The sequence below is a fragment of the Lates calcarifer genome, linkage group LG1 (assembly GCF_001640805.2).
Source record: "Lates calcarifer isolate ASB-BC8 linkage group LG1, TLL_Latcal_v3, whole genome shotgun sequence".
Taxonomy (NCBI): domain Eukaryota; kingdom Metazoa; phylum Chordata; class Actinopteri; family Centropomidae; genus Lates; species Lates calcarifer.
The window spans coordinates 24240383-24266320 of record NC_066833.1 but is presented as its reverse complement, the minus strand read 5'-3'; the positions used below and the strand labels follow the sequence as shown (position 1 = coordinate 24266320).

The following is a 25938-nucleotide window of genomic DNA, read 5'->3' as shown; positions in this document are numbered from 1 at the left end:
GAAATTATGAATATGTTCGTCAAACTTTGCCTTCACCAAAAAAAAAAAAAACCTCTTATTGCAGTAATTACAGCCTGGCAGACCTTAGGCATTCTAGCTGTCAGTTTTTCAAGATAATCTGATGAGATTTCACCCCATGCTTCCTGGAGCATCTCCCACAAGATGGATTGGCTTGATGGAGTCTTCCTCTGTACCATACGGTCAAGCTGCTCCCACAAGAGCTCAGTAAGGTTCAGATCCGGAGACTGTGCTGGCCACTCCATTACAGTCAGAATTCTGGCTAACTGCTTATTCTTTAAATATTGCTGACATGTTTTGGGTCATTATCCTGTTGTAGTATGAAATTAGCCCCAGTCAAGTGCTGTCCACAGGGTATGGCATGGCGTTGCAAAATCTTGTGATAGCTTTCCTTCCTCAAGGTCCCTTCCACTCTGTACAAATCTCCTATTTTACCACCTCTAAAGCACCCCCAGATCATCACGCTGCCTCCACCATGCTTGATTGATGGTATTGAGCACTGTTCTTGCATCTTTTCATTTGTTCTGCGTCTCACAAATGTTCCTCTGTTTGATCCAAAGACCTCAAGCTTGGACTCATCTGTCCACAACACCTTCTTCCAGTCTTCCAGTGTCCATATCTGTGCTCTTTTGCCCACTTCAGTCTTTTTATTGGCCAGTCTGAGATATGGCTTTTACTTGGCAATTCTGCCATGAAGTCCAGCATCCTGAAGTCACCTCTTCACTGTTGATGCTGACACTGGTGTTTGAAGGGTACTATTTAGTGCAGCTAGTGTTTAACAATAAAAGAACAAAAAACAAATGAGAGGAGAGAGAAAAAAACAAAAAAAGACCAAAACAAAAACAGAATAAATCATTAAAAAGCAAGTCTAAACCAGAGGTTAAAGTAGTTAGAAGAAGAAAAGAGAATTGAAAAAGGCTAATATAGTTATTAAATATATGATAATAGTAATTTAGAATAAAGTTATTTGTCTTCCAAAGAGGGGGAGTGGAGGTGGATTAAAATTAATCCTAAATTTAAAAAAAAAAAAAAAAAAGGAATCACAAACATGCAGGAGAGAAGGTTTTGCATGGACCATTAACATGCAGCCTGGCTGATTTTATTTATATAGCAGTGTTCAAGAGCAGACATTATAAAATGTTAAACAATAAAAGAACAGAAAACAAAAGGCAGGAGAGAGAAAAAATAAGACCAAAACAAAAACAGAACAAGTTTAAGCAAGGGGTTAAAGTAGTTAAGAAAAGGCTAATATAGATAATAATTATTAATAATAATAATAATAATAATAATAATGGCAATTTAGAATAAGGTAATTTGTCCTCTGACGAGTAGTGGTGGTGGCGGGAACATAAAAAAAAAGGAATTACAACTATGCTAGATAATTGCATAAAATAATAAGCATGGGGAAAAATTGTGTGCATTGTCTGAAATAATAAAATCTAAACAAATACAATAGAATTAAATGGAATCCAGTCCCATTAAATCTAATATGATATGTACACACCACTGTCTACATTAGTGGGGAGCAGGTGAACAGGGTTAGGTTATTGGGAATCAACAACACAGAGAGCCTGTCATGGTCATCACATTTCTTAAGGGAACTAAACTCCTGTGCCAAGTTCTTGTCAACTGTTACAGATGAGCAACAGAAAGCATCCCAATTGAAAACATCACAAACTGGCATGGGATGTGCACAGCACAGGACAGCTCTGCAGTAGGTTATTTAAACTGCCCAGAACATCATTAGCAACCATCTACTGAGCATCAGTTATATCGGTGAGGTGATATACCCACCCCATCCACAGCCTGTTCACCAAGCTGCTGTCTGACAAGAAATACAGAGGTGTCCACTACTGTGCCAAAAGACTTCAGACCAGTTTCTTTCCTCTGGCTTTGATATTACTGAATTCATCCTCCACACTATATAACGATGTTTTTAATTATGTTTTTGTTTTTTTGTTTTTTTTGTTTTTTTTTTGTGAGACGCATACAGACAATAAAACATCTGTAATTTCATTATACAATTGTATGATGCATAATGATGATTAGATTGAATCTTGATTTTGTAAATTGGGTCCTAGAATTATGTTTATTATGTTATTGGATAATTGATGTTTGAATTAAGAATACATTGGGACTGTCCAGAAAGTTAATGGCAAGAGGCATATGTGGTAATAGCAGTGTGCAACAGATGTGGTCTAAACAGTCCTGACCAAGTTATACAGCTGTACTGTTGAAACATCATAAGAGGATGCATCACAGTATGCTGTAGCAACTTGACTACCAGTGACTTTAACCTGCTTCAAAGGTTCCTATGTGGATTTAAAAATCACAGAGCTGCTCTCAGTATGAACAGTATGTTACTGGCTGCCTCAGGAAAACCCAAACCATCCATAATGTTATCAGCTCACTCACTGCACTCTCTCTGTTGCCATGTGGAGAACACCTGGGACCAGACAGTAAACACACACATCATCAACGAACGAACCAGCGCCCCATCAGTGAGAAATTCTCACCGTATTTTGCCAGCTTGGTGCGGGAGTAGGTGCGCTGGAGTTGCCGGGAACGCCGCAGGCCACAACACCTCCGAAGTTTGTGTTTCTTGTCTCTTTTTCCAATCATGTTCGTGACGCCAAATTCTTGTTGTATATTGGATAGTGATCATGTGAAGATGATGAAGAGATGCTTGTGTAAAGAAGTTTATTACAAAGAAGTCCAGCATCAAATCAGGCACTGCAGTAGCCTGTGAGATGATCAATATGGATCACTCTTTCTAACAGCTCTAAACATCAGTATATATAGGTTAGTTGTCTTCATGTTCTATAGCGAGACGTCTGGATCTCACTCAATGACCTCACTTTTCCAAGAAACAGAGAGGAGGGAGAGAAGGCCCCCTTCCCTAACACTTAAATGTTTATGTTCACGGCTGTTAATCTTAAAATCATTTTGTTGACAAATAACACTGACATGTAAGAATTAAAGAAAACAACAATAATGCCAGATAATCAGAACACAGACAGAAAGCATTTGGCTATTATTATTCAGCCTATCAATGTATTGTAAAAGCATTGTCCTCCACTGATAAATAATTTCTATGGGAAAAGTGAAAAAAAACAAGGTTTCAACCTGTGACTTTCAACTTGTACAAAACCTAGAAGTCATGAGCATACAGGTGGAATATATGCAGATGAAAGAAGAGCACAAACTAACAGGAAAAATATCAGTACCTGGAAAGCATTGGCACTATGTTAAATCCAAGTCTTTGAGGAAAGTGTTCAGTCAGTTATTAGGAATTTTATCCAGTCCTGGCTTGACAGAAGAAAACACTATGTTGTTGAATAATCCTGCCACTACAACTACATGATAGTGAATCATGTGGGAGTGCTGTTTAAATGGATGTGGGTAGATGTCACATCACCAGTTTGAAGGATTTAATCACAGAGCTTGACTCCACAAAGAGATAAGAGAACGTCTCATCCTTGGCTTGTATCCTCCAGGTGTTGCATCTCTCAACCTATCTGAGAGAGACAGTAACTATATTGACATCCAGAGTGTTGATCTATGTGTACTGATTCATTTGTATTGATAGCTCTTATAGTTAGACTATGTTTAATTATAGCACACAGTAGAATAATGTGTGTAACGTGATAAATGGTATACTAAATATGATGCCTTGTAAAATAAATAAGAAAATTATTTTTGACAAAATAATGAAGGTTTTAACTATTCCTGCTGACATTGCTTGCATAGTTAATTTTTTATAGTCTATTTATTGACCTATATCTTTACTTCAGATCTTCAGGTTTACAGTACAGGTAGACACATCAGTATCATATCAAACACCCACAGAAGTCAGCTGTTTTTCATATTAAATTCAGCTAATTGCAGTGAAATGCCATATTCTTCAAAGGTCAATTCTGGATGGTGTGTGTGTGTGTGTGTGCGTGTGTGTACGCACGCGCTTTTGATAAAGACAGGAGGAGACCCTTAAGCTCAAATTGTTCATTCAATGAGCGTTATATTTCTCTATGAACTGTCTCTAGCCTTAATGAACTGAGTTTTATCTCCTATGTTGCCAGAATAATTAATACCATCTGCAAATAAGATAGTTACCAGTACTTATTGAATCGACATACGTTGCTTGGCGTAGATACCCACGTTACGTGCTGCGGGGACTGAATAGGCAAAGTCAATGTTGACTGATTAATTAAATGTTAATCAACGACCAAAACTCTTCCACCGGAAGTATCGGCACAGTTTTATTTTGTATTTTTGCGTGCATTTCCAGTCCAGACAGTGGTGCTAAGTGGTGCGAAGAAACACATGCACGTAGACCATAATCCCTAGACAAAACTACACAGAGTGGGTGGCGTTCGTGTTTTTAACTTTCCTTAACAAGATTAACTTATAAGCAGTAATTAGTTGAACTTCTGCTGGAGTCTTAAATCCTCTGGTGAGTGTTTACCAAGTTTTTGCCTTACTGTGCTGGCCTTACATAGCTGCGTTAATTTATTTCTATACAAAGTGATTAGTTCTCTGGGTAAAAATTAATATAATTTTGCATTATTGTGTTGTATATTGGATAGTGATTATGTGAAGATGATGTGAAGAGATCTCTGCTGACACTGTCTGCTTGTATAAAGAAGTTTATTACGAAGAAGTCCAGCATCACATCAAGCACCACGGTATCCTGAGAGGATCCAATATGGATCTCTCTCTCTGACAGCTCTAAACATCAGTATATATATATATGTTAGTTGTTTTCATGATCTATAGGAAACATCTGGACTTCACATTTCCGAGAAACAGAGAGAGAGGAAGGGAGATAGACCCCTCTCCCTAACACTTACAGATATATGTCCACAGCTATCAACCTAAACGTGACCCTCAAAATAGAAAAACATATGTAGAACTTCAGATACTACAGTTGCCTTTGGAATTTTGTGTTTTGGTGCTGTTTTGTGATATTGCAGATTGCTTGTTACAAAAAACAGAGTAGAACTTGAGTTAAACTATCTTAAACTACAGTAGATTGAAGGAAAATGTTTTTTTGCACCTCATATTGTTGTGAAAGCGTGTTAGACATTTTAGGTCGAAGTTTTAAAAAGTTATAATATGCAAGACTTCGCAAACACCCTTCCTCCCCGTCTCAACGAGAGGCAAAGAGAAAGAGAAAGCAGTGGTGGAATTGAGAATGAATGCAGGCAGGGAGCGGCAATAAAGGGCAAAGCAACGGTTATCCTACAAAGGACAAATAAACACCCGCACTTGATCCACACGCATAATCCGGCGGGAAGATGCCAACAAACACAGTGTTAAAAAATCGACGTTGACTCTGGTTCTGAGAAACGAAACTAATACAGAAGTGCCCAATACCACTGAGGGCCGCTAGGAACTGGCTCCAAAAAATGCTCTAATAGACTCCAATTGATTTATTTTCTTTGTTTAAAAAATATTTTTGTTGACAAATAACATTGACATGTAAGAATTAAAGAAAACAACATGCCAGTTAATCAGAACAGACAGAAAGCATTAATCAGTTGATAATGTAAAAATGTTGGGATACATAAATTCAATGTTTTGACAGCTTTCCTGTCTTTAGAATATAGGATCAAATTGATGTATTATTTGAATTCATAAAAAAAATAAAAAAGATGATTCATGGTTAGAAAATTTAGATTTATGGATTTGTGATTTTGTAATAGTAATAGGATCAAATTGATGATGTAGTGTTGATTTGTCATGGAAGAAGGGCATGTAAAAAGGCTGAACATTACCATTTCATAGGAAAGTGAGAACTCAAAATCAATAAATTAGGACATAAATATACAGACATGTTGCCAAAAAACTGAAGAGAACAGGACCAAAATAGATGATAAATATATTCTGGAACTAGCTGACTAAAAGACAAGTCCACGTCAGTGTCCTTTTTATGTCTTTGCAGAAAAACCCTGGAGGCATAAAAGCAATGAATCATATTGAAAGTCACTTCCCTGACCTTATTTATAATCATATAATTAGAAGACAGGCACCAAATTCTCTTCCAGTCCAGATCTGAAGTCAGGTTACTCAGTAAGAAATTATATTTGGACAGAGAAATAAAACATGTATATCATGTTTATGAGGGTTTTTGTTTGTTTGTTTGTTTTTGTTGTTGTTTTTAAGAAGGGAAACAGGTCTGACCAACATCAGTAGCAAGAGGATCCAGTGATAGTAAACACAGTTCAGAAACTTCTGAATACAGCAGCACAACAGAAGGGACTGCATCAAAAACTAAGGCATATTCCTTTGATGCTATAACAATACCATACTTTAAAAAATTATATACCATATTATCAATAGTATTAGAGGTCTGTTTGTTTACGTAGGTAAACCTTACATTTGGAATGTGCCCTCTGCTTTGTTTAAAAATATTCTCCTGCTGAGGGATAAATCTATTTGATTATTTTTTCTATACCTTTATAATGGGGTTAAGATTCAAAGAACAACTAGTGTCTTGGTTTTTGTTAGTAACAGTTCTGAGGTGACAGAGTCTTTCACAGGAATGTTAGAAATATGGGGAATGTTGCAATTTTTAAAAATAAAGTGGCACTGTCAGCTAGCTGATTAATCGTGATCTCATTTTTAGCCATTGTGATACCTTTCAAGGGACTAAGTTTAATGTAATCAATGAGTAATTGAGCACAAATCAGGAACAAGAATAGTGAGACTGGACAGCCCTCTCTGACTCCACGATTTAAGTTAAATCTAGGAGAGGTCCCTGCTTTTTTTTTTTTTTTAATTTTTATACATGGTTTTAATGTCTGCCCAAAAGTAAAGCTTGAAAAACAAGATCAAACAAATCTGTGTTCTGTGTCAAATGCCTTGTAGAAATCTCTGATTAAAATGAACTATCTTCATTGCAGAGATCAGCATAGTCTTTGAGTCCTGATGTTTTTAGATATAAATGTCTATGCCTCATAAAACCAATTAGGGTTTCATTCAATAATGTGGTCTAAAAGGGCTCCTATTCTCTTAGCAAAAATTTGTGCTAGGATTTTTCAAAGAAAAAGAAGGCAGATTGACGGCCAGTTGTTAAGTCAAAGCAGATCTTTCTTGGGGTTTGGAATAAGTTCTTGAGATAAAGTGGGAAGGGAAGTTGATTTTAAATGCTTTCTGTATATACACCATAGAGGAAAGGGGCTAACTGATCTGAAAATGCTACATAAAATCCAGGAGTTAAACCATCTACCCCTAGAGATTTGTTGAGTTTTAGGTGATGAATGGCAAACAGGACTTCATTTGAAGTTATTGAGCTATCACTTTTTGGTCATTCTTAATTGACTTTGTTTCAGTAAGATATGGTAACAATTGTCAGCAGCTTCCTCACTATACTGCAGGTCATACAAATTCCTGTAAAAAGTGGAACAGTAATTAGATATCTTATAAGGATCATTAGTAATCAGTAATAACAGATAGCAAAAGATCAGTGCATGATGGGAAACGCCTAGCCAGTTTCTATACTATTATTCCTTTAGCAATAATAATAATAATTATTATTATTATTACTATTTCCATTTTGACTTAGTCTGTGTATTTTCAATGTTGTCTTTCTCTTAACCCATCCCCCCACACCCCTCTCTGTCTAAACCCAATCGGTTGAGGCAGATGGCCGCCCACCCTGTCTGGTTCTGCTCGAGGTTTCTGCCTCTTAAAAGGAAGTTTTTCCTTGCCACAGTCGCCTAGTGCTTACTCATGGTGGGATCTGTTGGGTCTTTCTCTGTAAATTTTATAAGATAAAGAATACGGTCTAGACCTGCTCTATATGTACAGTGCCTCAAGATAACTTCTGTTGTGAATTGGCGCTATATAAATAAAACTGACTTGACTTGACTTGACTATACAGAAACTGCAATAAATTTACAGCCAAGATAAAGTTGCAATTTGCTGCAGGATTTTTTTTTCTTTCATATGTACGGCTTGGTCTGTGACACAGCCCTGCTATCTTGAACACAATTTTGGTTGCTTCACACTTCCTGTCATGAGGGTGGAGTCTTTCCATCCACACAGTGTTCAGCACAACTGTCAACCACAGACCAGAGCTGCATCTTCCTGCCTCTGGTAAGTTTGCTTTTATAAAGAGAGAGTGTTGTTCTAGTAAAGAAATAGTTATGACTCTTTCCATCGTCATCTTTATTTGTTATTGTTGAAATTCTTACAAAAAATTAGTGATTCAAGTCTGCTGAAGGAAAAAAAAATAATTTAAGATTCAGACATTTTGTGAAGAACTTTTATTTTATTTCATAGTGTCATAACAAGTCAGAGAAGTCAGGCTACTATAGCCATAGATTATTTTGACAGTTTGGCAATCTATTGAGCCAAATGAGGAAGACAAGCTTCTTGTTTTCTGGGAGGAAGTTGACTGAAATAACTACTGACTGACACATTTTCGAGAAAAGGCATTTGGTTTCTGAATCCGGAACTGTTAATTACATTATGGGAAACGCATTTTGAACATTTTCACATAGAGATATTGTTTTATTGACAAGAACAACTCATGGGCTCAGTGGCAGGCGTACCGGTGCTTCACCGTCATGTTAACAACAGTAAACACATGGTTAAGATGGTGGAACAGTCTCAGTCTGGATAGGTTTAAGCATAAAAACTACTTAGTCAGGTTTAGGAAAAGATCATGGTTTGGCTTAAAATTGGTTGTGGAACAGTCATGAATTAGTTTCATGTGTGAAGGTCCTGTATTTTGTAGGCCCATCAATCCACTGCAACCTACTGCTAACATGGACGTTGTTGCTTTTATAATATGTCATCTAGTTTATTCTATCATAATTACTACGGCTGGTAGATGTGGATTTAGCTAGATGCTGCAGAGTTCTTAGTTTAGAAATGCCTTTCGGCCATGTATCAAATTAATCTGCCCATGGGTGACTGTTTCCTTTTCCCCCTATCTTTTTCTTTTAACTGCTTCATCCACAATGACTGGCCTGGAGAAACAGTCGCCGTGACATCCCCTGGTAGACCCTTAAACTCTCCATTTATTGTTAAGCATTCCTCCTTCAGAGGCTAGTATTTTTAGATCTTTTGCTCAAAGGCTTCCTCTGTCCTGCCTTTCCATGGGACCATCAGCTGATGCTTGTGCTTTTAGACCAAGTGTGAGAACAGGTGGGTCCACCTGCTCAGTATTTCTACCCGATGCACCTCCTACAGTGCCATTGTGCTGGCTGCAGGGTCATCAGCAGGGAGCCACCCTTCACTGATGTTTCGCTCCTTTAATCCTGGGACATTTTGAGGTGGTGGAGCAGTGACACCCTCCCATTCAGCCGTCCCACAATAGAGGTGGACCAGAGCTTGATATCTGGCCATGTTGAAGTTGTGGTGATCTCTCTTACCTCAGTAATGTAATACTAATGTCCTGGCAGAAGATGTTTTGGCCTGATCTTGGATTCCTCCTTCAGTTCTAATGTTATTACTGTCAGGACCTTATCATGCCCCAATCTATACCCCACCTCTGTCAGAGCTGTATTACATGAGAGCTCTGGGGTGGCCACACATCCAACTCTGCCACCTTGCCATATATTTAATGTCTAACTTGATATTTATTTTTTATTTTTAAAACAAAATGTTTAGATCTCTTCCGTTCATTTTCAATAGGCCTTTCTTAAAGTGGCAAATACTAGACATGGTAATCACAGGATGCTGTGCATTTAATCACCATCACGCTGTTTGAATGCTGTATGTACCTGAGCTCTGTTGTTAACCAACTAAGTTACCAACTTGTTTCCACCAGATAGACCTAACTCTGACATTACTGTCTTGTGTCTGTGATGTTACGATATTGAATCACATCCACAATAACCTAAACAGAAAAATGATATTTCCTGCCACTTCAACAATATAATGGCAGCAGCCAGTGTCAGAAGTTACATTACCAGTTGAGTAAATAATGCGCTGTCAGCTGTTGCTTTGTTTCTTTCTTTCTTATAATGTTCAGCTGTAGAAATCGTAAGGGGTATGCGAGTGGTGCATCACCACAGGGTCTTGTGCCTTTTGAAGACCACCCAGTACTGCCTTTTTACCCCTAAACATAATATACAGTGGGTCCACTACATTATGTTCTATTTGTTTGTATACATACATATAAAATAGATAAGTTCTGCTTCCTCATGAGCTCCTTGTCAGGTTGAGTCAGAAAGCGGAAATGTACTATTGACCTAAGACTTCACTGCTCCCTTTTACCTTTTATGGCGTCAACAGTGTGCGAAAGAAGCCTCTACACAGGAAACCATCGTCTTCATATTTAGTATTACACTTGTTAGCCTGAACTCTGACAGTGGGTGGATGTTTCACACATATTAGCTTAGGTGCAACCATTTTCATATATGGTTACCTGATTGGATGATGCTCTTAGGATCTTTGATTTTTTAATATTAGATAATATCAGTTGCATTCACGGGCCACTCTTCATAGGTTAACCAACTTAGCAGGGGTAAGTTTTTTTTTTCCTTGATAAAGCTCTTGTGTTTAGGTTTTTTAGTTGCTGACAAATTGTCAGTGTGCACCAATTTCAACACGTTTACAACTCATAAGCAATCCTTATAGCAGCTGTGCTGTGTTGTATTTCAGCAGCCTAGCATTTTAGCATATCTGTACATGGGCAGATGTAAATGTGACCTTGTTGACTCTGCTGTTTACACATATCAGCAGAACAGAGTTTGTTCGTATATATCACTGTCTTGAACGTGAAATTGGTTCAGCCTTTCATGCTTATTATTGAGGTTGTAGATTGCAGTAGTGTTGTACTGGGCTACATCACATTTAGAGGTGTTTTCTAGGTTTTGTCCTTAGGTCCCTTAAACATTATTACACATACATATATGTATATGCATAGTTCTGGTTATGTACAAATCCCTCATGAACTTTAGGTTCCCTAATGCTTTCACTGAGTGTGATAGCCACTCAAGCTGAGTGTCTTTATATTTGCGAGTGGTATTAAGATGTAGGTTGGCACACTTTATACCTGTGACTGTTGAGAATATTCAACACCAAAGCCATAACTAGCCCACCAGGTAAAGATGCTGCATACACGTAATTAGTTGTAATATTTAGTCTTCGGTCAAGTGACTGTAGAGACCAAAAAAGTGACAAGATCAGTCATAAACCTGACTGTCAGGAATAAAGGAGAAAGTTAGGTGATGTTGTTGCTACAGAGACTGTGAATGTATCCTTCCTGTGCAGCATGATTGGTTCATAACCATGTGCATGTTGCCTTGTGGCTATTTTGGAAATGTCTATTGACTTTCAGCGTAAAAGCTTTTTGGACAAAATAAGAACCAAGAGCACCATGCCTTTATAGATTATAGCTCAAACTCTTCAGTGGATCAGCTAATTGGAAATTAATTGTCAAACACACATAAAAAAAATAATTAAGAGTGAAGAGGAGGCTACCTAATATAAATGTCAGTCTTTAAACCAAACTAACTGGCAGGACAACACCCTCTGCTGGTAATCTGCTACTGCTACAGTTTACTGCACTCTTACACACACAGTTTTGTCAAGAGAAATGCCCCAATAACTTGAGTGCATTTGTTGGACTGATTTGCATCATTATCTGAACTTTGAGAGAAAAGGTAGATTACGGTGTAAATTCATGGATGGCAGTATTTCATTGTTATGTGGCTATATTTTTTCCTCTTTTTACTCTTTAAAATTTAAATCTACCATGATATCTGAATTTATAATATAAATGAGAAATTGAGGTAATTTTCAAGTAAGCTACAAACTTTGAAATACCTAACAATCTTAAGGTATTTTGTATGTTTGTCATAAGTAAATTAAGGATAGATTTGTGTAGGGGGGGGTTGTGTCATAGTGACAGTCAAGATAATGTTGTCCTGTATGGAAATCTCACTGATTTGATTCCATTGAATGTTGCTCTAAGAGAAAAAAAATCTTCATTTTGTGTCAGCAGGAAATGGATGAGTTTTTGCTCTTTCTTCTGCTCCTGCTGATGGGCAGAAATGGTAAGCTGGTTAATATTTTTATACTATGAATCAATGGATAGAATTACCATGTGTAATACCTAAGGAGTCACATAGTAAAAGGCACATAGAATGTACCTATTGAACCAGTTTGTCATTGGCTAGTTAGGAGCTGAAAATAATTCAAAAAAAGAGGAAATCTCAGTAATAAAAAAGGCCAAGTTCTCATTCAGTTTCACAAGGAACCTTGTCCTTTAAGTTGGAAAACATGATCGCAGGAAAAAACATCCTTCAGGCAAACTTAAGAGAAAACAGTGTTTTCTCTTTGATGATGTAGTCAGGTCTAATGGTTTAAAACATTAACAGCTTTGACCTCACAGGGTTTTCATTGCAGCAGGAAAAATAAAAAGACACCACTGTTTTTAAATTTTATTTATTTGTATTTTTCATGACTGATGAGGTAGGCCATATTAGGTAGGCACAACACAGCAATTCAATTTGTGATTGTGATTTCAATTGTGACCTTACAGTGTGTTTACGAGTCTGTGTTTTTCTTTGCAGGTCTGTGTCAACAAGAAGAAGTTTGCACAAAGTCGGTGATCAACTCCTGTGATGACTGTATCAAATCTGGGCCATACTGTGTGTGGTGCAAACAGCTGGTGAGAAAGAAACTCAGTGTAACATCTACATGCTGTTCCTGCTCAGGAGTTTGTATCAACATGCAACCACAGCTCAGCTTTAAGGTGATAGCTAGATATTATTTTAGCCACTTGGTCAACGGTCACCCTATAGGACACAGCTGAGGTTAATAAAGAGAAACTACATTATGAATATAACAAGTGGGTACTGATATGTCCACCTCTGGTCCTTAATGATGTGAATTCAGGTTCATCCCACATGATTAGCCTTGTTGTTTTCTTAGCTAAGACATAAGTCATAACACAGCTAAGACATTTGTCATAACATTACCTGCATTAGCTAATGCAGGTAATGTTATGACAAACACATGACATTGTGCTGAGGGCTTCATATGAATAGAACATGGTGACAAGGATAGTAGTCCATCACACCATTCAATATAACCATACAGTAGTTTTTTCAAATGTCTACAGTTAAAGTTCATCTGAAACTTACCATATAATACATGATCACTGCAATGTTCCGTGAACTCTGTTAGTCAAAACTTTAACCACAACAATGCTAAAATCCATAAATCAGTCTGATGTTTATTGAAATGAATAGGATGAAATGTCACTCTGACTTTTGGTACTTTACACAAATTGTCTCTGAGACGGTGTATACATTCTTTGACTATCTATTTTGAACCTAGCTACCTCAGCACTCAGTGTCGATGTGTCTACATGTTAACAGGAATGAGAATAGCATATTTTCTTCCCCCCAATATTGCGGCCCCCATAGAGACTGTGACAACAGGGACACCAGTCGTACCTTACAAGTGGTATTTTGTGGGCAATTCCTGCAGGTGTATTGACATGTTTCCTTACAATGGGAATATCCTTTGTCAGAGATGACAGAAACTGAATGACATCAATGAAGTGTCTCAAAAGATTGTTGTGATATAAAACAAGTAGATTGCACATTCCTCAAATACATTTTAAAATACATCTTAACTTAGCCATGACACAAGCTGCACTGTTTTAAAAGACTTTGTCTTTGCAGGTTTAGTTAAAATATATTTCTGATTTATTTATTTACCATTAATTCTTCTGGTCATTTATCTTAATGCAGAAGGACCAGGCTTTTTATGCATTTATATATTCTTTGTTTGGAAAAGATAAAAAATGGTGGCACTGACTGGAAATGAGTGGTGAATAAAAACAAAATTTGTGTTAAACAGTAAGTGGTGAGTATGACCTGATACTGTTAATATTTGAGCTGTAGAAACAAAACTAATACTAAAGATATCTTGTGAGCCATTATAGTGCTGGTATTAATTTAGACATTATTTTTAATACTGGCCTTTACTTGAGAATTTATAGTATATTTTATACTGTGACTTGTTCAAGACTTAAAACAAGAATAAATGCAGATATACTGTAGATGAGTGAACTTTGTACATGTTTAGAATAAATGACAAGTGTTATATTTTTTCATGTGTTTTGCATTGCCTTTACACAGAATTTCACCAAAGCAGGTGAGCAGGAAGCAGCACGGTGTGACACCAAAGCTCAACTGAAAGCCAGAGGCTGCGGGGAAGAAGAAATCATCTCCCCTAACATCAGTATAAAGCCTGAAAAGAATGTTTCATTGTCCAAATCATTCAACCAGCAGGAGCCTGTCCAGCTATCTCCGCAGGAGATTAGTCTGAAAGTACGACCAGGTTAGTGGAATCTGTTAATAATGACCTGTGATAATTAAAGAAATACAGTGGTTGGGTTCCAGATCAGAGTAAAGCCAGAGCAGTTAAATGTGGGCTCCATGATCATTATCTGGGTTTGTGGGGAAAAGAAGTCAAATTCTAGAACTCTTACTATGTTTTTATGTTTTTCACAATTATCTCTCTTCACATTTAATTTGATTCATTTGTTTGCTTTTTTGTTGTGTTTACAGGACTTCCTATCACATTCAATGTTTCTTTTAAAAGAGTTGAGGGTTATCCAGTTGATCTCTACTACCTAATGGACCTGTCGTATTCCATGAAAGATGACTTGGCAAATGTCAAAAAACTGGGAGAATCTCTTTTTCAAGCTCTGAAAGAGATCACTGAACATGCTCAAATAGGTAATAAGACTGCAATCTTAATCTGACAACTTGAATTGTAAAATAAAAACATTATTTGCTATTATGTAATACTTAAAAATACAGCCACAAATTACAACATAATTATCCTTTACATACCACGTATCATATAATCACACGGTATGGTATAGTAGTTTTATTTGGTAACAAGAAAGGAAAAGTAGGAAAAATGGGTGATGGTGCTGGTATTAATATATTTACGCTGAATAACATTACAAGTATAAAGTACTTGATTATCGTCATTGACAATCAAAACATTTGGCTAAGCCTTGAATAAGGGCATAGTGCTTGTAAGGAGCATGTTAATGCCTATATCAACTTTTATGTCCTGTCATATCATCAGTTCCTAAACAATGAAGGAGCTGACTATAGATATTTTAACTCACAATATGATTGTATATAGTAAAAAGAGTAGCCTCTCACTTAAAATGGCAGTTTTCTCAGCCTTGTCAGCTTTTTTGAACAGTACAGTATGGGTGATTCCAGCCAAGCTAGTCATGATGACCTTTTAGTGACAGTAACATCAGGACAAGTTATTGAAAATGTTAGAGAACGTTCTAGGGTATGCAGGGCATGAATCAAAGTACTGCTCATTCAACCCTTTTTCATTTTAAGTGTACAGGTTATGTAGGCTGGAAAATAAAGCTGTCCCTCATTCACCCTCCTTTTTGATCTAAAGTCAAAGTTTACACAGTATAGATCATCTCCATGTCAAGTCACCTTGTCTGTGTCAATGTAGACAGTAAGTAGAATGTACAGAATTTGTTGGTTTGCTGTGCTCCTAGAGGCCTCCTGAAAGAGGTGTGCACAGTTCTAGGTGTAGCATGTAGATCCATCACCCTTCACCTTGCCCACACAAATGTCATGTGAATAGTGCCATGGTGTCTAAGTACACAAAGTTTGGAGGCTGTACTCTAAAGTGTTGCTTTTTATACGGTATGTTATTTCTGTATATGTCTCGGTGGTTTGAAATGATTGTTTAAGTGCTAAAAACAAACAAATAAGTAACAACTAATAATGAGGAATTAATAGCCATTTCTATAACTACAGGATTTGGTGCCTTCGTTGATAAGACAGTCCTTCCTTACACAAACACCAACAAGGAGAAACTGCTGAAGCCATGTGATGAGGAAGAGGCTGACCAGCAGTGTCAGGCCGCCTTTGGCTACAGACATGTGCTCAGTATGACACCAAGCGAGAAGGAGTTCAGAAACAAAGTGAAAGACCAGTATATTTCTGGAAACTTGGACTCTCCTGAAGGGAGTCTGGATGCCATGATGCAGGCTGCTGTATGTGGGGTAAGGACTTATCCAAAGAGATGACTGCTCTCCAAGTAACTCAAGCAAAGCAAGTATGGGCTCATTAGAAAAGAATGGACCTAGAAGATCCTCTGTTATGGCCCATTCAAGTAGAAATACTTAATTAAGTCATTTGAATGTCACCTAGGCTATGCCTTTCAATGTAGGTATAGGTATAGCATGATAGCTGTATCAGCTATGAACCACAACTTGCAATGTAAATTTGTGAAAACTTGCAATTTATTTACTTATTAATTGTTATGGATTATTCCAATCCATTTTAGTGCCTGTATAAATGTATTTTAAGGTATTTTTTCAGACAGTAAGGTAAAGGTTTGTTTTAACTGAGTCCTTGACGCTCTGTTACTTAAATGGTCCATAACAAATATTGTTGTTTAGGACAAAATAGGATGGAGGAACAGCAGCACTCGGCTGATTGTACTGACCACTGATGCTGGATTCCATATGGCTGGTGATGGGAAATTGGCTGGTATACTTGAACCCAATGATGAGCAGTGCCACATGGAGGGCAACCTTTATATCAAGAGCAGTGAGATGGTATGTATGAAATCACAAAGGGAGTCAACACTTAAAAGGGTTGCAGTGACCTGTTAGCAAAACTATGAAAATAATTATCCATAACATGGACATTGGGTTTACAATTCCACTGTGTGCAGGACTACCCGTCTGTTGGACAACTAGCTGCACAGTTTAAAAAACATAATATTCAGCCAATATTTGCAGTGACAAATAATATGGAGGCTGTGTACCAGGTAAATAAAATTTCATTTCCTTTATTTTTGTTTACCCATAGAACACACATTACATGTTTATTCTGACAGATCTTTCATTTTACCTCATGTTTTATCCTAGCAACTCTCTAATATGATCCCAAAATCAGAGGTGGGAGTTTTGTCATCAGATTCTGGTAACATTGTTCAGTTGATTAAAGACGCCTACAATGTAAGTTGTCAATCTTTCACTGACAAATATTGTTACTTTTCTCCTTTTGTGTGATCATGTACTTATGAAACTGTCTTTTGTGACCAGTACATACTTCCCCATGATTTTGTGCTTTTTTTAAAACCTTGCAATCTTTTCAAATGTGTAATCCATGACAGCGGTTGTCCTCCAAAGTAACTGTGACCCATGACAATCTCCCTGACGATGTGAGCGTTGTCTACAAACCTATATGCAAACATCCACAACCAAGCGACAATGAAGGGATTTGTGACAATGTGTCCGTGGGAGAGGAGGTCAGTTTTCTTTTCTAGTTTTTTTCATGGTGCTGTTCATATATCAAGTGCACACAGTTCTCGTTACATCAGTTTAAATTTTTATTGTGTTAAATTGTGATTCTCATTAATAAGTTATCCATGTCCTGGTCCACGTCCTGGTGGCACCAGAATAAACAAGGTAGCCCAGACATCCTTCTCCCTAACCACCTCCTCTAGCTCCTCTGTAGAGATGCAAAGGCATCCCCAGGTCAGATGGGATGTGTAGTCCCCATTATGTTCAAGATCATTCCCAGAGTATGCTCCCAGTTGGACATGCCCAGAGTCCTTCCATAAGGAGGTAGCTTGGAAGCATTTTAATCAAATAATTAAACCCCTTTAATTGGCTCCATTCAATGCAAAGGAGGAGCAGTCCTCCATCTCAAGGAAAGTCATCCCCACCATTTTCACTTTCACATGCTAATTTTCATTGTCTTATGTAGAGGGATGCTGCACTGTAGAGCTGGCTAACTTTAAGGCAGAGAGCTGACACACGATCAGGCTGACTTGGACAACAAGTCAGCAAAGTAATGGGCTAATTATTTTAGCCCATACAGATCCACTGATACTGATTCTTAGTATCAGATAAGGACATCCCTAGTTTTCACTTTTTTTAAAAAGGGACCAAATGGTGGGCTCAGGCTCCTGTGGAAAGGTAATGCCAAGATGCTAGAAAAGAGAATCTAATTGATTGTTAAACCTCAGCTTCAGGAGGAGCTGGAAAGGAGAGATTCAATGCCCTGAATAATGATACAAAAGAGGATGAAGAATGTGAATATCTCCTTTGACCTTTGCATGAAAATGTTTAGTTTTTTATGAATTAATGTTGTAAATTAGTTTAAGTACACCTCGATCTGACTCCTCAACCCTGACTGCCCTCTCCAGATCTCTTTTGAAGTCACTGTGACAGCACGGTCATGTATGGAGAGGAAGTCTTTCACTATCAGACCACTGGGTATTAAGGACACATTGACAGTGACCTTATCAACAAACTGCGAGTGTGAGTGTGAAGTGGATGAGACAAACCATGTACACTGCAGGGAGAAGGGAAGAGTCAGCTGTGGTATTTGCAGGTAAGCTTTACTACCAACACAATAAATGTGTCAGTGAGTTGGCATGCACTAGAAGTTTTATATTTTGTGAAAAGGTACAATATTTGTTAGTTTTATTCACTGCATACACTGGGAAATGCCATATGTCATTTGTTTAAATCAGTAGAATGACCTATGTTTTTTCCTGAAGCACAACCTCAACAGTAATGGTCCTGATCCTTTGTCAGGAGCAAAGATGGAAGTAGCTTGAGGTTTAAGTACAACCTCTTTCCCCCATCTCTTACCCCCCGAGGTCACACAAACAGACTGAAACAACTGAGGCATGTCTCACCAAATAACATCCTGCATTGTAAGATTACAGAGTTGGCCAGACAAGTTGAGAAAGGTTCGGGGAGAAAACCAGTTACATTAATTTTGATTCTCTCAGGGAGAATGTCTCAGCTGTTTATCAATCTAACTCAACTATGTAAGAGCAACTATGTAGCAAACAGGGAAAAGCCAATCATAGCAGTTCACCCACTGGAACAGAGCTTTGCTGCATTCTTCTTGGTCAAATCCAAATCAGACCTGATGGTGGGGTGACCCTCCCTTCTCAAGACAGGCACTGATCCCATCAGTGTGTTTTCCAGATGTTAGTGGTGGCTAAAACATCGCCTTCCTAGCCTAACCATTGTCCCACTCAGCCGCGCACTCTGATGCTCCTCTATGGTACTGCTGCCGTGGCATCGGCTAAGAGCGCGCGACTTGGCAGACCACAATTCACAGCAACTTCTACCCACACCTCTCCTCCATTCCTCTTAGAGATGAGGCCCCCATCAGCTTGGATTTGCTACATCTTCACTTTATGTGGGAGAATTGAAGTCAGAAGACACAGGGGAAATGAAGAGACATGTGGCTCCATCTCAAGTTGCCATATACCCTCAGCATGCCTAGAGTTACTGGCAGGATCACTGGGACCTCTATCACAGGCAGAGACCCCCCCCCCTCAAGCTGATGCAGCTATACATTGCCTTTCTGCTCCTCCTCTGCCTCCACCACCTTTACACACATCTCCCACAGTTTGGGCCGGCCGCCTCTAACCTCTCCATTATTAGGCGCCAATGACTGCTTTACTCTCAATAATGTTATGACAGCCTGTTAGAGAAATCCTCACATCGTGGCTGCTGGGGTTCCCCTGGGCTGAGCTCTGTTACACGTCTTGGTGTTCATGTGCATCTCTGTCAGGGTGGGGAGGAAAATGCTTGTCAGTGGCCACTTGGAAAATCATTCAACATTTTGCCCCGCTGATGATGAACCATCACATCTTGGTCCACATGGAAAAGAAGAATGCTTATGGGCCCTGCAGCTTTCAGTGCTTTCCAGGGTTCATCAAAAACTACACAGACATGAACAATGTGGGCACAGGCACAAAATACATGCAGAGAATGTGCATTGCAAACCAAAAATGAAAATACAGACCAACAAAAAAATAGACTCAAAATGGATGCAAGTAACACAAAACTCTCAACAATTTATTTGTTTTCTTTCTGGGATAGATGAGAAGACTAGTATCTAGATATAGTTAGCTTAGCATAGACACTGGAAGCTAGCCTGGCTCAGTGCCAAGGTAAAAAACACACCTCTAGATTTCACCACAAAACAATATTCACACAAACAGATAAACTATAGAAGCAGCAACTGTCTCTTGTAAAATGCACAATAAAAGCAAAGGATGCTGGTGAAAAAGAGACTAGCTCTTTATTTTGTCATAGATTTTAGGTTTAATTGCCTAATTAATTTCTAATGTGTCCTTATTCAGATGCAATGATGGCTATGTTGGTCAGTTCTGTGAGTGTGCCATTGGCGACAAAGACGAGCGTTCCCTACGTGCATCCTGTCAGAGACAGAATGGCACTGAGTGTGAGAATCGAGGAGACTGCGTGTGTGGCAGATGCCAGTGCCACAGGACAGAGCAGGGAAGCTATTTCCATGGCGACTTTTGTGAGTGCGACGATGAAAACTGTGAGAGGTTCCAGAATAAACTATGTGGAGGTAAAATTTCCGTCATTTTAGAATTATCTGCATTGTACAGTCTTTTTATATCATGGTTTAACTGTCACAAAAACACATAAGATATGGTGTAAATGCAGGAAGAGAGAAGAGGGCTCACATGCAAAAACTACTCAACCCATGACATACACAGACATTTCTGATTTGACTTAAATGAGACAGTTGTCAGTGTTTCACCTGAAACATTTCTTAATGTAATGACATATCTTGTTACTGATCTGTCTCAGCTAATGATGTCCAATAATAACGGCCCCAGCCAATCTGTTGGTCCTCAGGAACTGTGGAAACCTTCCACACTAAGCCACCATGAGTAGGGCACTAAGGATACAGATCTGTGCAGGAAAAGTTTTCAGGTGTGACTGGTTACCTTGGTAGAATTTTCAAAATCCTTCCAGGTCCACAGATCATTAATTTAGATTTTACCACTCCATCTCCCACTCCAATGCGCCTCAGGGGAGGTGTTTGCTGCTTTTCAATATAAAATAAGTGGAAGCTGGCTGTGAGAGATAGGTAGGCAAAGTTCACATAAATTAACTTTGACATGGAACAGGTAGAAAATGATGATGTGGCTGATGTGGCTACCAAGTGTGGGAGGTGCTGACAGTTCCTGCTGTGGAAGCTGTATTTCTACTTAATGCAGGGGCTTTGTAGAAAATGCTGCAGCACCTGTCAATATCACAGCACTAACAGCTGTATCTTTTATGATTAGGTCCAGTCTGTGTTATGCTAAAGTTATGTTGTATGTATTTGATGCAAGATGTAGATCACTTTGCTCTGTTAAATTCAATTCGCTGGGACGTATCAGTGTGAATCTGTCGTCTGATGTCTGAAGTGTGTGTCTGCACTCTGGCTTCAATGAGGTTTGTAGAGCAGATGGCTGTGTTAGATATATCAGTGAAAAGCAGCAGGTTACAGTTTTTCTAAAACCTGTTTCATGTTATCTTCACTCTGGACATTTTCCACCAGCCTTAAAAACTTAAAATGTTAAAAGACAAGCTGCTCAGGCCGACCAACCACAGCACAGGTCTTGCTGTCTCCAAAGTAGTCGCTGTATCTCTGGCCTGTAGTTACATTCTTGAGAATAAACACATTATCTGAACCCTTTAACCATAATTTTTTCTTTAGTTCCTCTTCAGAAATTATTGCCACTGTTGTGTTCTGCTCAGTCTGCTGCTTACCTCCTCTGCTGCCTCCACTCTGAGTTGCGCTTTGCAGATACTTGACAATCAATTTTCAGGTTGCTCAAGGGGAATGCAAGATGCACAGTTGGAGTGCACACACAAATTTGATGAATGTGTAGTTCAAGGTATATCAGTGCTCTAAGTCTCCTCTCCAATCTTTACAACTTGCAGGAAATGGTAAGTGTAATTGTGGCACATGTGAATGCAACAAAGACTACGAGGGCTCAGCCTGTCAGTGCAAGAAGTCTTTAGAGGGCTGTCGTACACTGAACGGCAGCGAGTGCTTTGGCAGAGGGACCTGCAAGTGCAACCGTTGTGAGTGTAAGGAGGGATACCAGCGTCCACGATGTGAGACGTGCCTTGGCTGCCCTGACCCATGCTTGACCAAACTGTAAGGGGTTAACTTTTACTGTCACGTAATTATTAAAGGTGTGGTTCACTAAGTTAAAACAAAAAGACTTTCCAGTATTTGGTCTCAAATAACTGAAGTAGCTCCACCTGAAATGTTAAGACTTGATTCTTATTTGTTGTTATTCGTCTTGTTTTCAGGAACTGCATTGAATGCCTCGGCTTTCAGTCGGGTCCCTTTGAAAAAAACTGCAGCGAGGCTTGTGGCAAGAGTATTTTTGCTACAGTGGTAGACCAGTTCACCTTTTCAGACAAGCTGTGCCACCTGAAGGACTCACAGAGCTGCTGGGTCGATTTTAAGCTGAAACAGCTGGTCGGAGAGGATAACTACAAGGCTGAAATTCTTAAACAGAGAGGTAAGCTGTTAAAAAAATACAGAAAATGTCTCAGAGTTGACAGATTCTTCAGTTTAACAACAATTGCATGGTCTCATGCTGTTTAGAAACATGACACAAGACTAAGAGCATGCTAGATGCTTTGCAAGGATTTACTTAAATGCTAACATGCTCACTGTGACAATGCTAACATGGTGATGTTAAAAAGGTATAATGTTTAGCATGTTCACACATGGTAATGTTTGCTAATGAGCACAGGATATTGGACACACTGGAACACTGACCTGATGATGGCGCTAGATGTTTCTCATCTTAAGTTATTATAGTTCATCCACTGGGGAAAAATAATTTTCTGAACCAAATTTCAACTGTGGCAATAATTGTCAAATCATGTCAATCAACGCCAAATCACAAGACATTATCTCAAGGCACAATTATTGAGAGATTTCAGTCTGGACCAAAGTGGACCGACACACTGACCAACACTGCCACCAGTCAGCAGGCATACACCTCCATACATTTTGGCTATGTTTAAAAGCTTCTGTGATTCTTTGACTCCAGACTGTCCAAAACCACCCGACATCACAGCTATCATCGGAGGCTCTATAGCAGGTGTGGCTCTCATTGGCCTCCTGATACTGATGCTCATCAAGTTACTCATCCACCTTAACGACCTGAAAGAGTTCAAGAAATTTGAAAATGAAAAGAAGAAATCACGGTGGGCAGAGGTGAGATACCGAGGTTCACATCATTCTCAACATGCACAACAAGCTCAAGACTTTTTCATGTTTTACTCTACAACATAAAATACCTCACTTATGAGTTTTCGCCACATGCAAAATACCAATCTCTACTCACCAGTCCACCTTTACAGCCTCATTGTTCTTACAGTCACGATCTTCCAAACTAATACTAACATTCTAAGAAGAAGGGCTTTTCTAGAGGAGGTAGCCACGCTAAATCAAATTACAACTTGGAGGCATAGTGGTGGTCATTTGACCATGATGTAGCTTGTTTATAGCCTAACATTAGCTTTTTACTTATGGTGATTTAGGTTTCAAAAATCAGAACAGTAGTGTTCATTTGGGAAGACTGTATTGCTGAACAAAACTTTTAAGTATCATAAACTTTTGTTGGTCGCAGAGCTTATTTTCTAATCCAAAACCCAATGAAAAATTCCATTGGCTTTTTATCGATGGAACTAAGGTGATGCTAACTTCAGGGCTGGCCTACAAATGTATTTATTTCTATTTATTAATTGATCAATGGACAGCTCAGGGATTGTACGACCTATTTCTAATATAAACTGAAACAACAAGGGTCTCAAGGCCGTTATTATTACTCAATCTTGCTTCATTATTTCAGTTGATGTAGTTCTCACACGGAACATATTAGTAAATTCAGTAAATGTTATGTAATGAATTGATCACACATTGAGACCTGGAGCAGGAGGAGCTGAAGATGCTATGTCTACTTCTCACTGAATAATTGACATCATAGATTTAGTCAAAGTGCATACAGTACAGGCTGTGTTTTACCTATCTATCATCTAAATATTCATTTCAACCACCTCACAAACCTACATATTGTTAATCTCAGACCCTCAACAGCAGACAGTGATCAAGCTTATTTTTGACCAGGCCTTTATTTCTTTTCCCTGTTTGCCCTGCAGCACCTTAAATTTGCAGGAATTGAGGCTAATTGAAAGTAGCTCCCTTAACACAAGTTCACTCACCTTTGTTTGAGCTACAGTTATTTGAGACTACCTTTTTTTTTTTTTTTTTTTTTTTTTTTTTTTTACCATTTTTTTAACAGCATTAATTAGAGAATGTTCAGTCATCTCTCTGCACTTTGGAGATGAACACAGCACCTGAGGATCTATTGACAAGTGTCTGTGATTCACTTGTTCCACATATATATGTAAAATATTGAACTGTCATAGATGTAAACAAACTAACCATTGGATTTTCTGTGTTACCAGGCCGACAACCCACTGTTCCAGAATGCTACCACCACAGTGGCCAACCCCACCTTCACTGGAGAGTGAGGGCTTCCACTGCAGCTCAGTGTTATTTGCAAATGTCCTCTACTGGTATTAATGGGGACTTGCTTACTATCTTACTGATGGATCACTCTCATTTACCGCCTACATGATTATCAGTTGCACTGCATTTGTTTTGTCCAAAAATTATGCACTTTTGTTCATTGCTTACAATACTTATGAGTGAGTTACATCATAATGTAGTTCCAAACTATTACTAACATTCTAAGAAGAAGGGCTTTTCTAGAGGAGGTAGCCACGCTAAATCAAATTACAACTTGGAGGCATAGTAGTGGTCATTTGACCATGATGTAGCTTGTTTATTACCTAACATTAGCTTTTTACTTATGGTGATTTAGGTTTCAAAAATCAGAACAGTAGTGTTCATGTGTGAACACTGTATTGCTGAACAAAATTTTTAAGTATCATAAACTTTTGTTGGTCGCAGAGCTTATTTTCTAATCCAAAACCCAATGAAAAATTCCATTGGCCCACTGTTCCAGAATGCTACCACCACAGTGGCCAACCCCACCTTCACCAGAGAGTGAGGGCTTCCACTGCAGCTCAGTGCTCACTCAACAAAACACAGTTCTGCTCTCTGCAGACTTAGGCCTGTTTGTTATAAGAATATTATTTGCTTGTGTATTATTTTCAGATGTCATCTACTGGTATTAATGGGAACTTGCTTACTATCTTACTGATGTGTTACTCTCATTTACTGCCTACAGGATTACAGTTGCATTGCATTTGTTTTGTCCAAAAATTATGCACTTTTGTTCATTGCTTACAATACTTATGAGTGAGTTACATCGTAATGTAGTTAAGTTTATAATGATACAGTATGACAGTTTATGGTGTGGTTACAGCATGTACAGGAAAGGCAGAATATAATTATGTATGACACATATCTATGATATAAGGACATTAATACTTTTTTTTCTGTGTGTGGTTCATACTTACAAGGATTCCTAAAATGACTCTTTTTACTGTTTATCTATAAAATCACATTTCCAAATGCCAAACATCAGTCCATTTTTCAGTCCGCTCTGCATTGAAGCAGTTAATGTTAATCAACTGATTGCTAAAAACCTGATGACTGTAAATGTTCATATACCAGACACAGAAGATGTTTCTAAACAGGACTTTTCCATAGAAATCTAGAGATCTGATCCAGCATTTGTAGGATGCACCAAAACAAGCCAGATGTCCCATTGCTAGACACCACAGGACAGGTCCTGTGTCCATGTTCTCATCGGTCAGAGGTATTTTGGCAGCACAAGGGGACCGACACAATATCAGGCAGGTTCCACAGATGCTAGGTGAGATTGGGATCTAGGGAGTCTGGAAACCAGGTCAACACCTTGGGCTCTTTGTCATGTTTCTCAAGACATTTCTGAGCAGTTTTTGTGGTGTGGTGAGAGCACTGTCCTGCTTGGGGAGGCCCCTGCCATTAGGGACTGCTTTTGCAATGGGGGTGTATGCTTGGTCTTAAACAATGTTTAGGTCAGTGGTATGTGTCAAAGTAACATCCAGATGAATGTCAGGACCCA

At 38.5% G+C, this 25938-nt stretch overlaps 1 protein-coding gene across 4 annotated transcripts; it reads left to right on the top strand.

The window, feature by feature from the left end:
• The first annotated feature begins 4338 nt into the window (after positions 1-4338).
• Positions 4339-25410, top strand: itgb2 (integrin, beta 2). 4 transcript variants are annotated; one of them, XM_018696634.2, is made up of 16 exons: positions 4339-4471; positions 11981-12032; positions 12552-12649; positions 14130-14331; positions 14562-14732; positions 15801-16048; positions 16448-16606; positions 16726-16821; positions 16922-17011; positions 17170-17304; positions 18208-18395; positions 20173-20405; positions 21776-21995; positions 22154-22368; positions 22909-23075; positions 24329-25410. In XM_018696634.2, exons 2-16 carry the CDS (start codon positions 11984-11986, stop codon positions 24392-24394), a joined length of 2337 nt encoding a protein of 778 aa, XP_018552150.1. In that variant the 5' UTR covers positions 4339-4471; positions 11981-11983; the 3' UTR covers positions 24395-25410. The 4 variants fall into 4 exon arrangements, with proteins under 4 accessions (XP_018552150.1, XP_018552149.1, XP_018552151.1 ...); XM_018696633.2 differs by having other exon boundaries at positions 4342-4471; positions 11978-12032; XM_018696635.2 differs by lacking the exon at positions 4339-4471 and adding an exon at positions 8052-8118.
• Positions 25411-25938: the final 528 nt, after the last annotated feature.